Source organism: Bufo bufo, chromosome 1, assembly GCF_905171765.1.
Source record: "Bufo bufo chromosome 1, aBufBuf1.1, whole genome shotgun sequence".
Taxonomy (NCBI): Eukaryota; Metazoa; Chordata; class Amphibia; order Anura; family Bufonidae; genus Bufo; species Bufo bufo.
This window is the reverse complement of record NC_053389.1, coordinates 5,354,961-5,372,679: the sequence shown is the minus strand read 5'-3', so window position 1 is coordinate 5,372,679 and position 17,719 is coordinate 5,354,961. Positions and strand designations below refer to the sequence as shown.

At 47.9% G+C, this 17,719-nt stretch overlaps 1 protein-coding gene across 1 annotated transcript in view; it reads left to right on the top strand.

The window, feature by feature from the left end:
• Window positions 1-17,719, top strand: part of GRIK5 (glutamate ionotropic receptor kainate type subunit 5) — a 162,781-nt gene that overhangs the window by 34,529 nt on the left and 110,533 nt on the right. The window contains exons 4-5 of the mRNA XM_040415679.1: window positions 5,648-5,745; window positions 13,669-13,834. Of these exons, the coding sequence (XP_040271613.1) occupies window positions 5,648-5,745; window positions 13,669-13,834 (264 nt within the window). The remainder of the gene's footprint in view (window positions 1-5,647; window positions 5,746-13,668; window positions 13,835-17,719) is intronic.

Here is a 17,719-nt window from a genome sequence, read left to right as displayed (position 1 = left end):
AGTATAGAACACGGTGCACACAGTATAGAACACGGTGCACACAGTATAGAACACGGTGCACACAATATAGAACACGGTGCACACAATATAGAACACGGTGCACACAATATAGAACACGGTGCACACAATATAGAACACGGTGCACACAGTATAGAACACGGTGCACACAGTATAGAACACGGTGCACACAGTATAGAACACGGTGCACACAGTATAGAACACGGTGCACACAGTATAGAACACGGTGCACACAATATAGAACACGAACACGGTGCACACAATATAGCACACACTGCACACAGTATAGAACACACTGCACACAATATAGAACACGGTGCACACAATATAGAACACACGGTGCACACAGTATAGAACACACTGCACACAGTATAGAACACGGTGCACACAGTATAGAACACACGGTGCACACAGTATAGAACACACTGCACACAGTATAGAACACACTGCACACAGTATAGAACACGGTGCACACAATATAGCACACGGTGCACACAATATAGCACACGGTGCACACAGTATAGAACACGGTGCACACAGTATAGAACACACGGTGCACACAGTATAGAACACACTGCACACAGTATAGAACACGGTGCACACAATATAGAACACGGTGCACACAGTATAGAACACGGTGCGCACAGTATAGAACACGGTGCACACAGTATAGAACACGGTGCACACAGTATAGAACACTGCACACAATATAGAACACGGTGCACACAGTATAGAACACGGTGCACACAGTATAGAACACGGTGCACACAGTATAGAACACGGTGCACACAATATAGAACACGGTGCACACAGTATAGAACACGGTGCACACAATATAGAACACGGTGCACACAGTATAGAACACGGTGCACACAGTATAGAACACGGTGCACACAGTATAGAACACGGTGCACACAGTATAGAACACGGTGCGCACAATATAGAACACGAACACGGTGCACACAATGTAGAACACACTGCACACAGTATAGAACACGGTGCACACAGTATAGAACACGGTGCACACAATATAGAACACGGTGCACACAATATAGAACACGGTGCACACAATATAGAACACGGTGCACACAATATAGAACACGGTGCACACAGTATAGAACACGGTGCACACAATATAGAACACGGTGCACACAATATAGAACACGGTGCACACAGTATAGAACACGGTGCACACAGTATAGAACACTGCACACAATATAGAACACGGTGCACACAGTATAGAACACGGTGCACACAGTATAGAACACGGTGCACACAGTATAGAACACGGTGCACACAATATAGAACACGGTGCACACAGTATAGAACACGGTGCACACAATATAGAACACGGTGCACACAGTATAGAACACGGTGCACACAGTATAGAACACGGTGCACACAGTATAGAACACGGTGCACACAGTATAGAACACGGTGCGCACAATATAGAACACGAACACGGTGCACACAATGTAGAACACACTGCACACAGTATAGAACACGGTGCACACAGTATAGAACACGGTGCACACAATATAGAACACGGTGCACACAATATAGAACACGGTGCACACAATATAGAACACGGTGCACACAATATAGAACACGGTGCACACAGTATAGAACACGGTGCACACAATATAGAACACGGTGCACACAATATAGAACACGGTGCACACAGTATAGAACACGGTGCACACAATATAGAACACGGTGCACACAGTATAGAACACGGTGCACACAGTATAGCACACGGTGCACACAGTATAGAACACACTGCACACAATATAGCACACGGTGCACACAGTATAGAACACGGTGCACACAATATAGAACACGGTGCACACAGTATAGAACACAGTGCACACAATATAGAACACGGTGCACACAGTATAGAACACGCTGCACACAATATAGAACACGGTGCACACAATATAGAACACGGTGCACACAATATAGAACACGGTGCACACAATATAGAACACGGTGCGCACAGTATAGAACACGGTGCGCACAGTATAGAACACGGTGCGCACAGTATAGAACACGGTGCGCACAGTATAGAACACGGTGCGCACAGTATAGAACACGGTGCGCACAGTATAGAACACGGTGCGCACAGTATAGCACACGGTGCGCACAGTATAGCACACGGTGCGCACAGTATAGCACACGGTGCGCACAGTATAGAACACGGTGCGCACAGTATAGAACACGGTGCGCACAGTATAGAACACGGTGCGCACAGTATATAACACGGTGCGCACAGTATAGAACACGGTGCGCACAGTATAGAACACGGTGCGCACATTATAGCACACGGTGCGCACAGTATAGAACACGGTGCGCACAGTATAGAACACGGTGCGCACAGTATAGAACACGGTGCGCACAGTATAGCACACGGTGCGCACAGTATAGAACACGGTGCACACAGTATAGAACACGGTGCGCACAGTATAGAACACGGTGCGCACAATATAGAACACGGTGCGCACAGTATAGAACACGGTGCGCACATTATAGAACACGGTGCGCACAGTATAGAACACGGTGCACACAGTATAGAACACGGTGCACACAGTATAGAACACGGTGCACACAGTATAGAACACGGTGCACACAGTATAGAACACGGTGCACACAATATAGAACACGGTGCACACAGTATAGAACACGGTGCACACAGTATAGAACACGGTGCACACAATATAGAACACGGTGCACACAGTATAGAACACGGTGCACACAGTATAGAACACGGTGCACACAGTATAGAACACGGTGCGCACAATATAGAACACGGTGCGCACAATATAGAACACGGTGCTCACAGTATAGAACACGGTGCGCACAGTATAGAACACGGTGCGCACAGTATAGAACACGGTGCGCACAGTATAGAACACGGTGCACACAATATAGAACACGGTGCGCACAATATAGAACACGGTGCGCACAATATAGAACACGGTGCACACAGTATAGAACACGGTGCACACAATATAGCACACGGTGCACACAATATAGAACACGGTGCACACAGTATAGCACACGGTGCACACAATATAGCACACGGTGCACACAGTATAGAACACGGTGCACACAATATAGCACACGGTGCACACAGTATAGAACACGGTGCACACAATATAGAACACGGTGCACACAGTATAGAACACGGTGCACACAATATAGAACACGGTGCGCACAATATAGAACACGGTGCACACAATATAGCACACGGTGCACACAATATAGAACACGGTGCACACAGTATAGAACACGGTGCACACAATATAGCACACGGTGCACACAGTATAGAACACGGTGCACACAATATAGCACACGGTGCACACAGTATAGAACACGGTGCACACAATATAGCACACGGTGCACACACAGCTCTGGCTCCATAGAAGTAAAAGGGGCGTGAAAAACAGAAAGCATCCGAATGCTTTGCACTTTTCACTGATGGTTGCTCGGAGATGCTGAGGGTTATTCTTCAGGTTATCTTCACATGCAGATACAATCTGGACAGAAAGAACGCAGACATTGAAGGCCAGAAAAAACTTACTGCACTTGTGTGCAAAACCGTCAGATCCTACCACAATCCGTATCGCTGGTGTGAAAGAGGCCTTAGCGGTGGAGAGTGCGGCCTGAGGCTGGGGCTGGACTTGGGAGGTGGTGATTAGTGCTTTTCACAATTTAATTACAAGAAACCAGGGGTTGGTGACTTGTTCTGATGAAAACCTTGGGGGGAGGGGGGTAAGCCGAGGACAGAATGCAGGACACACAATTATCAAACGTGACCCGGATCTAATCAGAGGGTGCTGCGCCATATTGTACACCGCCGGCTCCTGGGAGATTAATGGGGGGATATAGTGAACGGGCAGAGCGCCCCCCCCACTGTATATACAGTTGCATGAAAAAGTATGTGAACCCTTTGGAATGATATGGATTTCTGCACAAATTGGTCATAAAATGTGATCTGATCTTCATCTGAGTCACAACAATAGACAATCACAGTCGGCTTAACCTAATAACACACAAAGAGTTAAATGTGACCATGTTTTTATTGAACACACCATGTAAACATTCACAAAGCAGGTGGAAAAAGTATGTGAACTCTTGGATTTAATAACTGGTTGAACCTCCTTTGGCAGCAATAACTTCCACCAAACGTTTCCTGCAGTTGCAGATCCGACGTGCACAACGGTCAGGAGTAATTCTTCACCATTCCTCTTTACAGAACTGATTCAGTTCAGCAATATTCTTGGGATGTCTGGTGTGAATCGCTTTCTTGAGGTCATGCCACAGCATCTCTATCGGGTTGAGGTCAGGACTCTGACTGGGCCACTCCAGAAGGCGGATTTTCTTCTGTTTAAGCCATTCTGTTGTTGATTTACTTCTATGCTTTGGGTCGTTGTCCTGTTGCAACACCCATCTTCTGTTGAGCTTCAGCTGGTGGACAGATGGCCTTAAGTTCTCCTGCAAAATGTCTTGATAAACTTGGGAATTCATTTTTCCTTCGATGATAGCAATCCGTCCAGGCCCCGACGCAGCAAAGTAGCCCCAAACCATGATGCCCCCCCCCCCACCACCATACTTCACAGTTGGGATGAGGTTTTGAGGTCGGTGTGCTGTACCTCTTTTTCTCCACACATAGTGTTGTGTGTTTCTTCCAAACAACTCCACTTTGGTTCCATCTGTCCACAGAATATTTTGCCAGTACTGCTGTGGAACATCCAGGGGCTTCTTGTGCAAACTGTAAACGTGCAGCCATGTTTTTTTGGACAGCAGTAGCTTCCTCTGTGGTATCCTCCCATGAAATCCATTCTTGTTTAGTGTTTTACGTATCGTAGATTCACTAACAGGGATGTTAGCATATGCCAGAGACTTTTGTAAGTCTTTAGCTGACACTCTAGGATTCTTCTTCACCTCATTGAGCAGTCTGCGTTGTGCTCTTGCAGTCACCTTTACAGGATGACCACTCCTAGGGAGAGTAGCAGCAGTGCTGAACTTTCTCCATTTATAGACTATTTGTATTACCATGGACTGATGAACAGCAAGGCTTTTGGAGATACTTTTATAACCCTTTCCAGCTTTATGCAAGTCAACAATTCTTAATCGTAGGTCTTCTAAGAGCTCTTTTGTGCGAGGCATCATTCACATCAGGCAATGCTTCTTGTGAAAAGCAAACCCAGAACTGCTGTGTGTTTTTTATAGGGCAGGGCAGCTGTAACCAACACCTCCAATCTCATCTCATTGATTGGACTCCAGTTGGCTGACACCTCACTCCAATTTGCTCTTGCAGATGTCATTAGTCTAGGGGTTCACATACTTTCTCCACCTGCACAGTGAATATTTACATGGTGTGTTCAATAAAAACATGGTAACATTTAATTCTTTGTGTGTTATTAGTTTAAGCCGACTGTGATTGTCTATTGTTGTGACTTAGATGAAGATCAGATCACATTTTATGACCAATTTGTGCAGAAATCCATATCATTCCAAAGGGTTCACATACTTTTTCTTGCAACTGTATGTATGTACTGATGGCGGGCAGGGGGCGCAGGCAGCAGTCTAAACCTAATGATCCCTATTTTATCTGTTCTTTCTGCAGTGTGTCAGATTTTACCCAAAGGCGTGGTCTCTGTGCTGGGACCCTCGACCAGCCCGGCATCAGCATCTACTGTCAGCCATATCTGTGGAGAGAAGGAGGTAAGTACGCTGATCCAGAATGTATGTGTATAACGGGCTGCACACACGTTACTGACATGCATTCCTCCCCCACCATGTAAAAGAGGTTCTTCAGCAGCCGCAGGGTGTGTCGCCCAGTTGTCTGGTCTGTGCAGTGCAGATAAATCGCTCCTGTCCGTCCTCCTCCTCGCCGCCTCTGCCATTGTCTCTCCAGCAGAGAAAGTCTATGGTCTGTATATTATAGACACATTCCAGTCTATAGTCTGTATATAATGGGCCTATACCAGTCTATAGTCTGTATGTTATGGGCCTATACCAGTCTAAGGTCTGTATATAATGGGCCTATACCAGTCTAAGGTCTGTATATAATGGGCCTATACCAGTCTAAGGTCTGTATATAATGGGCCTATATCAGTCTAAGGTCTGTATATAATGGGCCTATACCAGTCTAAGGTCTGTATATAATGGGCCTATACCAGTCTGTGATCTCCATGTTATTATCCTCCAGGCTAGAGGCTGTATCTCATCTTGTATCCAGGCTAGAGGCCATATCTCATCTTGTATCCAGGCTAGAGGCCATATCTCATCTTGAATTCAGGCTAGAGGCTGTATCTCATCTTGTATCCAGGCTAGAGGCTGCAATCCATCTTGTGTCCAGGCTAGAGGCTGTATCTCATCTTGTGTCCAGGCTAGAGGCTGTATCTCATCTTGTATCCAGGCTGGAGGCAGTATCTCATCTTTTATGCAGGCTAGAGGCTGTATCTCATCTTGTATCCAGGCTGGAGGCTGTATCTCATCTTGTATCCAGACTGGAGGCCATATCTCATCTTGTATCCAGGCTGGAGGCTGTATCTCATCTTGTATCCAGACTGGAGGCAGTATCTCATCTTGTATGCAGGCTAGAGGCTGTATCTCATCTTGTGTCCAGGCTAGAGGCCGTATCTCCTCTTGTGTCCAGGCTAGAGGCTGTATCTCATCTTGTGTCCAGGCTAGAGGCCGTATCTCCTCTTGTGTCCAGGCTAGAGGCTGTATCTCCTCTTGTATCCAGGCTAGAGGCTGTATCTCATCTTGTGTCCAGGCTAGAGGCTGTATCTCATCTTGTATCCAGGCTGGAGGCAGTATCTCATCTTGGATGCAGGCTAGAGGCCGTATCTCATCTTCTATCCAGGCTAGAGACTGTATCTCATCTTGTATCCAGGCTGGAGGCCGTATCTCATCTTGTATCCAGGCTAGAGACCGTATCTCATCTTGTATCCAGGCTGGAGGCCGTATCTCATCTTGTATCCAGGCTAGAGACCGTATCTCATCTTGTATCCAGGCTAGAGACCGTATCTCATCTTGTATCCAGGCTAGAGGCCGTATCTCATCTTGTATCCAGGCTAGAGTCTGTATCTCATCTTGTATCCAGGCTAGAGACCGTATCTCATCTTGTATCCAGGCTAGAGACCGTATCTCATCTTGTATGCAGTCTAGAGGCCGTATCTTATCTTGTATCCAGGCTAGAGACCGTATCTCATCTTGTATCCAGGCTGGAGGCCGTATCTCATCTTGTATCCAGGCTAGAGACCGTATCTCATCTTGTATCCATGCTAGAGACCGTATCTCATCTTGTATCCAGGCTAGAGACCGTATCTCATCTTGTATCCAGGCTAGAGACCGTATCTCATCTTGTATGCAGTCTAGAGGCCGTATCTCATCTTGTATCCAGGCTAGAGACCGTATCTCATCTTGTATGCAGTCTAGAGGCCGTATCTTATCTTGTGTCTAGGCTAGAGGCTGTATCTCATCTTGTATCCAAGCTGGAGGCCTTTTCTCACCTTGTATCTAGGCTAGAGCCCATATCTCATCTTGTATTCAGGCTGGAGGCCGTATCTCATTATGTATCCAGGCTAGAGGCCGTATCTCATATTGTGTAAAGACTATAGGCTGTATCTCATCATGTATCCAAGCTAGAGGCCGTCTCTGATCTTGTGTAAAGACTAGAGACTGTATCTCATCATGTATCAAGGCTGGAGGCCGTATCTCATTATGTATCCAGGCTAGAGGCCGTATCTCATCTTGTGTAAAGCCTAGAGCAGACATCTTCAAACTGCGGCCCTCCAGCTGTTGCAAAACTACAACTCGCAGCATGCCCGAACAGCCTACAGGTATCAGCCTACAGCAGGGCATTGTGGGAGTTGTAGTTTTACAACAGCTGGAGGGCCGCAGCTTGAGCATGCCTGGACTAGAGGCTGTATGTCATCATGTATCCAAGCAGTCCTAGAACCTCCTTTCCCTAATAATCTTTGCCTTTCCTCTAATCTTGTAATCACATTTGCCATCATTACGGTCACACAGAGAAACCTTCATCCCTACAACTCCTTCTCGCGGTGATAGATTTTTTTGTGAATGAGTCTGTGTTCATGTTTTGATCTTCAAGGGGTTGTATGAGATAACCCCATATATATATATAAAAGGAGATGAGGTGCAGTACCAGACACAGCCACAGACAAGAGGGGCGCTGGAATACAGCAGTCCTAATTTACAGGTAGACATCTAGTACTGTACAGGATATCCCCGCTGTTCCCAAGTCTTCCTTCCTAGGAACGTGATCATCGGCTTCAGTTCCTTGTGGTAGTCAATAGAAGAAGATAACGAGGCGACTTCACAGACAGCAATTTACATGTTCCTGCACCTGGCCCTCTATCACAGCGCTTTGTCTTTATGTAGATCTTATGCTTTGGTCGGCGGCTTCAGAAGCACAAAATATTCCATGTTCTGATGAAAGGAATGGCAGAATGAGGGCAGGTGACGAGCGATGGAAGAGACACACATGTCCTAAAGATCATAGACCGCGACCACATGGGGGATGAACGGAGCGGCGGTAAATGGGCGCTGAGCAATAGAAGAGACACATATGTCCTAAACATCACAGACCGGAACTACAGGGGGGATGTTTGGGACGGCAATAAATGTGCACTGAGCAATGGAGGAGACACACATGTCCTAAACATCAAAGATTGGGACTACATGGGGGATGAACGGGGCGGCGGTAAATGGGCGCTGAGCGATGGAGGAGACACACATGTCCTAAACATCACAGAACAGAACTACATGGGGGATGAACGGAGCGGCGGTAAATGGGCACTGAGCAATGGAGGAGACACACATGTCCTAAACATCACAGACCGGCACTACAGGGGGGATGTTTGGGACGGCGATAAATGTGCACTGAGCAATGGAGGAGACACACATGTACTAAACATCAAAGATTGGGACCACACGAGGGATGAACGGGGCGGCGGTAAATGGGCGCTGAGCGATGGAGGAGACACATATGTCCTAAACATCACAGACCGGAACTACAGGGGGGATGTTTGGGACGGCGATAAATGTGCACTGAGCGATGGAGGAGACACACATGTCCTAAACATCACAGAACAGAACTACAGGGGGGATGAACGGAGCGGCGGTAAATGGGCACTGAGCGATGGAGGAGACACACATGTCCTAAACATCAAAGATTGGGACCACACGAGGGATGAACGGGACGTCGGTAAATGGGCACTGAGCAATGGAAGAGACACACATGTCCTAAAGATCATAGACCGCGACCACATGGGGGATGAACGGAGCGGCGGTAAATGGGCGCTGAGCAATAGAAGAGACACACATGTCCTAAACATCACAGACCGGAACTACAGGGGGGATGTTTGGGACGGCGATAAATGTGCACTGAGCAATGGAGGAGACACACATGTCCTAAACATCAAAGATTGGGACTACATGGGGGATGAACGGGGCGGCGGTAAATGGGCGCTGAGCGATGGAGGAGACACACATGTCCTAAACATCACAGAACAGAACTACAGGGGGGATGTTTGGGACGGCGATAAATGTGCACTGAGCGATGGAGGAGACACACATGTCCTAAACATCAAAGATTGGGACCACACGAGGGATGAACGGGACGTCGGTAAATGGGTGCTGAGCAATGGAGGAGACACACATGTCCTAAACATCACAGACCGGAACTACAGGGGGGATGTTTGGGACGGCAATAAATGTGCACTGAGCGATGGAGGAGACACATATGTCCTAAAGATCATAGACCGCGACCACACGAGGGATGAATGGGACGTCCGTAAATGGGTGCTGAGCAATAGAGGAGACACACATGTCCTAAACATCACAGACCGGGACTACATGGGGGATGAACGGAGGGGCGGTAAATGGGCGCTGAGCGATGGAGGAGACACACATGTCCTAAACATCAAAGATTGGGACCACACGAGGGATGAACGGGACGTCGGTAAATGGGTGCTGAGCAATGGAGGAGACACACATGTCCTAAACATCACAGACCGAAACTACATGGGGGATGAATGGGACGTCGGTAAATGGGCGCTGAGCGATGGAGGAGACACATATGTCCTAAACATCACAGACCGGGACTACACGGGGGATGTTTGGGACGGCGATAAATGTGCACTGAGCGATGGAGGAGACACACATGTCCTAAACATCACAGACCACACGTGGGATGAATGGGGTGGCAGAAATACGGACTGGGACCACACGGGGATGAACCGGGCTGCAGTAAATGGTCGCTGAGCGATGGAGGAGATACACATGTCCTAATCACCACAGAACGGGACTACATAGGGGATGAACGGGGCGGCGGTAAAGAGGCCCCTGCGGTTTTCCAGAGAATATAATAGTCCAGATATAGGTATTATAAATGCAGCGTACAGATGATTAACCCTTTCCGGACGCCTCCTCATTTCTTTTTTTATTTCTCTGCTTTTCAAAAACCATAACACTTTTATTTTTCCATCACCATTGTCGTATGAGGAACAAGTTTTGTTTTTGTTTTTTGGCTCCCTCTATTGCATTATATAACTTTAAAAATATTTTTGTGTCAAAAATCTGGCAATTCGTTGTTTCTAGGGTTTTGTTTGTAAGACATTTGCTGTGCGGTATTAATGATGGGTCACCTTTATTTGGCATTCGGTGCGATTCTGTTAACACAACATTTAGACTGTTTTTTGTTCTGTTTGTCCTTAAAAAATTTTAAAAGTGAATTTTTTTTTTAGAAAAAAGTTTGCTTTGTGTCGCCATATTCTGACATCCATAATTATTTTTATTTTTTACATGGTTGCTTTGTGGGGCTTGTTTTTTCCAGGGCAATCTGTAGTCATTATTTATACCATTTTGGGGACACATGGGACACTTTAATCATGTTTGGGAGACGAAGTGATCAAAAAAACTATAATTCTGGCAATTGGATTTTTTATAGCATTGACATGGGGGTAAAATATTAGGATAATGGATTGGTTCTTTTTTATATGTGAAATAGGGAAATATTTTTAAAACCTTTATTCAGCTATTTTTGACATTGACCAAGGACCAAAGAGTGACCATTGACTCAAGAATGACCCAGGACCATGGAGTGAACATGGACTCAAGATTGACCAAGGAACTAGGAGTGACCACAAACCTAAGAGTGACTAAGGAACCAACAGCGACCCAGAGTGACCAAGGAATGACCATGGGCCTGGGAGTAACCACAAACCTAAGCGCGTGACTAAGGAACCAACAGTGACCCAGAGTGACCAAGGAGTGACCATGGGCCTGGGAGTAACCACAAACCTAAGAGTGACTAAGGAACCAACAGTGACCCAGAGTGACCAAGGAATGACCATGGGCCTGGGAGTAAACACAAACCTAAGAGTGACTAAGGAACCAACAGCGACCCAGAGTGACCAAGGAATGACCATGGGCCTGGGAGTAACCACAAACCTAAGAGTGACTAAGGAACCAACAGCGACCCAGAGTGACCAAGGAATGACCATGGGCCTGGGAGTAACCACAAACCTAAGAGTGTCTAAGGAACCAACAGTGACCCAGAGTGACCAAGGAATGACCATGGGCCTGGGAGTGACCACAAACCTAAGAGTGTCTAAGGAACCAACAGTGACCCAGAGTGACCAAGGAATGACCATGGGCCTTGGAGTGACCACAAACCTAAGAGTGACTAAGGAACCAACAGCGACCCAGAGTGACCAAGGAATGACCATGGGCCTGGGAGTGACCACAAACCTAAGAGTGACTAAGGAACCAACAGCGACCCAGAGTGACCAAGGAATGACCATGGACCTGGTAGTGACCAAGGAGTAATCAAGGAGTGACCATGGACCTAAGAGTGACCAAGAGCCTTTGTGCCCTGGTGCTCTCTGTCGTTAGTTCCGTAAGTTGAAAATATCGATGGACATGAAGTCTGGGTCCCTTTAAGGGGCAAATATCCCCTCTGGACGTGGATTGCTCCTTCTTACACTGGGTTAATGTTTCTGGAAGACATACTGAGGAGAAGGGACCTGATGTTCTGACGATCAGACGCTACCATTTCATGGAGACATCACACATATGGAACAAAGCGATACACGGCGGAACCTTAATTAAGTAAATAGGATTATTAAAAAGTAATTATTGCTTCCTGTACAGCGGCGGAGAAAAACCACGGCGCCCCTACCCTGCAGGAAGGACACCGCCGCCTCTCCAGGCACACCAGATAATTACTCAGCAGACAGATCTGGGGCGGGCGAAGCACCGAGCTGCGAAAACTGCAGCAAAATGGTATTAAAGAGACTAGTAGCAGAAAATGAGCACCAGACGATACACCCACATGTAGTGACTCGCCCCACCTCATACCATGTATGACCCTCACTTACATGATCATGGGCCATATCTCATGGGCAGCACCGTTTCCTTGCAGCACTAAGGTGCTGGGTTTGAATCCGAACAAGAGCAATATCTGCATGAAGTTTCTGTGTTCTCATGGGTTTTCTCTCACACTGCAAACAAATGGCTGTCTGCTTGAATCCTCCTTAAAGGGGTTGTCCAAGATTAGAAAAATATGGCTGCTTTCTTCCAAGCACAAGGCCACCTTTGCCCACGGGTTGTGTATGGTATTCCAGCCTGGTCCAGTTCACTTAAAGGAAGGTGCAGTACCACATAAAACCTGTGGGCAGGGGTGGCGCTGGTCTGGGAAAAAATTAGCAATGTTTTTTTAATCCTAGGCAACCCCTTTAAAGGGCATGTCGAATGAAGACAACTTATCCCCCATCCACAGGATAAGTGATCAACCACTAGGGTCAGACAGGCAGCTCTATGGGTCTGCCAGAGATGGCCAACTACTTGTACTCCAGGAGTCCCATAAAGCTGAATGGAGTATGTGTTTGCAGCTGCATTCAAACAGGGAGCCCCAACCCCTGTTTCTGTGATCAGCAGGGGCCCCAGCGGTCGGACCCTCACTGGTCAGATACTTATCCCCTATCCTGTGGAAGTTGTCTTAATGGGCAACCCGTTTAAGAAACACTGTAGCTGTGGACTTGTCATGGTGGCCTTTCTCGAGCTGCTTGTTATTTGGCACATCAACTGCATGGTGAGCCTCATACCACAGCACCTGCATTGGGGACACCCAGCTGTGGCGCTCTGTCGGGGGGGGTGCTTTATGGCTGCTGGGTGTCCCACTGCCTAACATTGCAGTTGTCTATAGAGGTGGTCATCTTATATGTATACATAGGACACAAGTCAGTCCACGCCTGACCAACATTGTCTAGATCCTGGTTGTTCTTCTCGAAGGGCTGGTCTTTTGGTGAGATCTCATTGTACTGAGATGGTCAGCGATGTTATGACAAGCTATCGTCCATACTCCTGACCTAACATGTCTATGGTCAGCCCCCAGTGCTCCATTTTCGAATGATGAATCTGCTCAGTTTGCTAGACCTTCTCCATGAACCCTACCACCTCTACTGGTCTCCTGAGTAATGAAGGCCCACATCTGCCATGCAGTGCACCTGATCGTCTAGGTTGTGTTCATGTTGGACGCAGTTGATTCATCCTTAGTATTGGTTCTATTGCTGTATGATTGTGATGTTTTACGTTGTATTTTTCTTCCTGCAGATTCCTCATATTAAGGTGGGACCAGAAGAAGCCCCCAAGCTACAATACCTACGTTTTGCATCCGTCAGCCTTTACCCGAGTAATGAAGACATAAGCCTGGCCGTGTCACACATCCTGAAGTCCTTTCACAACCCTTCCACCAGCCTCATCTGTGCCAAGGCCGAGTGTAAGTCGGAACCCATATACATCACCTATGTACCGATGGGCTCAGGGGGTCAGTGAATTTAACTAGGAAGAAATGGTCATGCATGGAAGCTCTGTACAAGCTTTGGCCTCTCCAAAAACATTTTGCAGGAGCCATAATGGCAGCCACAATGGTTTGTCAGAAAGATGAAGCCCCGATGTCTGAAATGTGTGGCTTCAATTTTGCAAAACTACAACTCTCAGCATGCCCTCAGCTGGAGAGCCATAGGTAGAAGACTTCCACCAGTCAAAGTCCTGATAAAGTCAACCGATGGTGGCATTTGCAATGTTCTGGTATTCGGGAGGTACATGGAGATGTTCCTTTGTGATGTGTTTTCCAGGGGCGGACTGGCCACATACTCCACAGGAACATTCCCGGCTGTGCCGATGCAATGGGGGCCGCCTGAGCCCTTCTCATGGCCACTGACCGGGTACAAAGCATTCTGATGGTCTAAGCATTCATTAATGCCAGGAGTGTCGGCTAGTCCTGCACCTGGCCAGTGGCCATACAGTGTCAGATAATAACACTATACACTGCTAAAATAATATGCTGCCGTACAGTGCCCAAATACCACCATACACTTCCCAAATAATACCGTTATTGTTACGGGGCCTCATATTCAGCTTATGTCTCCTCATAATGTGCTGTCATGGTAACTATATCTCCATACTGGATTCCCTGCGTCTGTCTGACCCCCCATCGCCATTGTCACCATGCATTGCTGTGGTCTCCTACAAACATTCAGAGGAGGTGTGAGATGTTGGGGTGCTGCTGGGGGCTTCACTGAATACACATTTTGTAGACTGTCCGGAGACAGATCTCCTCGGAATGTGGTGGTGGTGGGGCGGTTATGTGCACGTGGACTTCCTCACCTTCTGATCATGGACCCTTCATGAGATGCTGTATGGTGGGGTCTGGTAGTTGTTTACACCCCCTACCTGCCTAAGAGCTAGGGAATGATGAGAATACAAAGTGAAGAAGTTGGGTGTGATAGTCATAGTTGCTGTGTGTACTGGAAGGGTCAGGATCTGGGTTGAGGCCAGATCCTGGGACCATGTGTGATGATCTCCTGATTGGAGAGATGTGTTGAGGCCGTTCCCTGAGATATTTTTGTTATACTGGATTATAAATAAAAGAGTTGAGCTCCATCTAGACCGTCTGCTGAAGGACCCTCGAAGTGACACCCTGTGAGAAGACATACAGTGCCCAGATAGTACAATATACCATAATAATGCCTGTCAGTACTACACTATGCGACCATACTAGAAATACTAGTACCCATAACAATGCCCAGAAAACACCACCACAACGTGCTGAACTGAGCTCCTCAGAATGATAATACACTTATATATTGTGGTCGCAGCATATTGTGCTGCACTGTGGTATCTGGTTCTGCTGGGGCGGTATATTGTGCTGCACTGTGGTATCTGGTTCTGCTGGGGCGGTATATTGTGCTGTACTGTGGCATCTGGTTCTGCTGGGGTGGTATATTGTGCTGTACTGTGGCATCTGGTTCTGCTGGGGCGGTATATTGTGCTGCACTGTGGTATCTGGTTCTGCTGGGGCAGTATATTGTGCTGCACTGTGGTATCTGGTTCTGCTGGGGCAGTATACTGTGCTGCACTGTGGTATCTGGTTCTGCTGGGGCAGTATATTGTGCTGCACTGTGGTATCTGGTTCTGCTGGGGCGGTATATTGTGCTGCACTGTGGTATCTGGTTCTGCTGGGGCAGTATATTGTGCTGCACTGTGGTATCTGGTTCTGCTGGGGCAGTATATTGTGCTGCACTGTGGTATCTGGTTCTGCTGGGGCGGTATATTGTGCTGCACTGTGGTATTTGATTCTGCTGGGGCGGTATATTGTGCTGCACTGTGGTATCTGGTTCTGCTGGGGCAGTATATTGTGCTGCACTGTGGTATCTGGTTCTGCTGGAGCAGTATATTGTGCTGCACTGTGGTATCTGGTTCTGCTGGGGCGGTATATTGTGCTGCACTGTGGTATCTGGTTCTGCTGGGGCAGTATATTGTGCTGCACTGTGGTATCTGGTTCTGCTGGGGCGGTATATTGTGCTGCACTGTGGTATCTGGTTCTGCTGGGGCAGTATATTGTGCTGCCCTGTGGTATCTGGTTCTGCTGGGGCAGTATATTGTGCTGCACTGTGGTATCTGGTTCTGCTGGGGCAGTATATTGTGCTGCACTGTGGTATCTGGTTCTGCTGGGGCAGTATATTGTGCTGCCCTGTGGTATCTGGTTCTGCTGGGGCAGTATATTGTGCTGCACTGTGGTATCTGGTTCTGCTGGGGCGGTATATTGTGTTGCACTGTGGTATCTGGTTCTGCGGGGGCGGTATATTGTGCTGCACTGTGGTGTCTGGTTCTGCTGGGGCGGTATATTGTGCTGTACTGTGGTGTCTGGTTCTGTTGGGGCGGTATATTGTGCTGCACTGTGGTATCTGGTTCTGCTGGGGCGGTATATAGTGCTGCACTGTGGTATCTGGTTCTGCTGGGGAAGTAAATTGTGCTGCACTGTGGTATCTGGTTCTGCTGGGGCAGTATATTGTGCTGCACTGTGGTATCTGGTTCTGCTGGGGCAGTATATTGTGCTGCACTGTGGTATCTGGTTCTGCTGGGGCAGTATATTGTGCTGCACTGTGGTATCTGGTTCTGCTGGGGCAGTATATTGTGCTGCACTGTGGTATCTGGTTCTGCTGGGGCAGTATATTGTGCTGCACTGTGGTATCTGGTTCTGCTGGGGCAGTATATTGTGCTGCACTGTGGTATCTGGTTCTGCTGGGGCGGTATATTGTGCTGCACTGTGGTATCTGGTTCTGCTGGGGCAGTATATTGTGCTGCACTGTGATATCTGGTTCTGCTGGGGCAGTATATTGTGCTGCACTGTGGTATCTGGTTCTGCTGGGGCAGTATATTGTGCTGCACTGTGGTATCTGGTTCTGCTGGGGCAGTATATTGTGCTGCACTGTGGTATCTGGTTCTGCTGGGGCAGTATATTGTGCTGCACTGTGGTATCTGGTTCTGCTGGGGCGGTATATTGTGCTGCACTGTGGTATCTGGTTCTGCTGGGGCGGTATATTGTGCTGCACTGTGGTATCTGGTTCTGCTGGGGCAGTATATTGTGCTGCACTGTGGTATCTGGTTCTGATGGGGCGGTATATTGTGCTGCACTGTGGTATCTGGTTCTGCTGGGGCAGTATATTGTGCTGCACTGTGGTATCTGGCTCTGCTGGGGCGGTATATTGTGCTGCACTGTGGTATCTGGTTCTGCTGGGGCGGTATATTGTGCTGCACTGTGGTATCTGGTTCTGCTGGGGCGGTATATTGTGCTGCACTGTGGTATCTGGTTCTGCTGGGGCAGTATATTGTGCTGCACTGTGGTATCTGGTTCTGCTGGGGCGGTATATTGTGCTGCAATGTGGTATTTGGCTCTGCTGGGGCGGTATATTGTGCTGCACTGTGGTATTTGGCTCTGCTGGGGCGGTATATTGTGCTGCACTGTGGTATCTGGTTCTGCTGGGGCAGTATATTGTGCTGCACTGTGGTATCTGGTTCTGCTGGGGCGGTATATTGTGCTGCACTGTGGTATCTGGTTCTGCTGGGGCAGTATATTGTGCTGCACTGTGGTATCTGGTTCTGCTGGGGCGGTATATTGTGCTGCACTGTGGTATCTGGTTCTGCTGGGGCGGTATATTGTGCTGCACTGTGGTATCTGGTTCTGCTGGGGCAGTATATTGTGCTGCACTGTGGTATCTGGTTCTGCTGGGGCGGTATATTGTGCTGCACTGTGGTATCTGGTTCTGCTGGGGCGGTATATTGTGCTGCACTGTGGTATCTGGCTCTGCTGGGGCGGTAT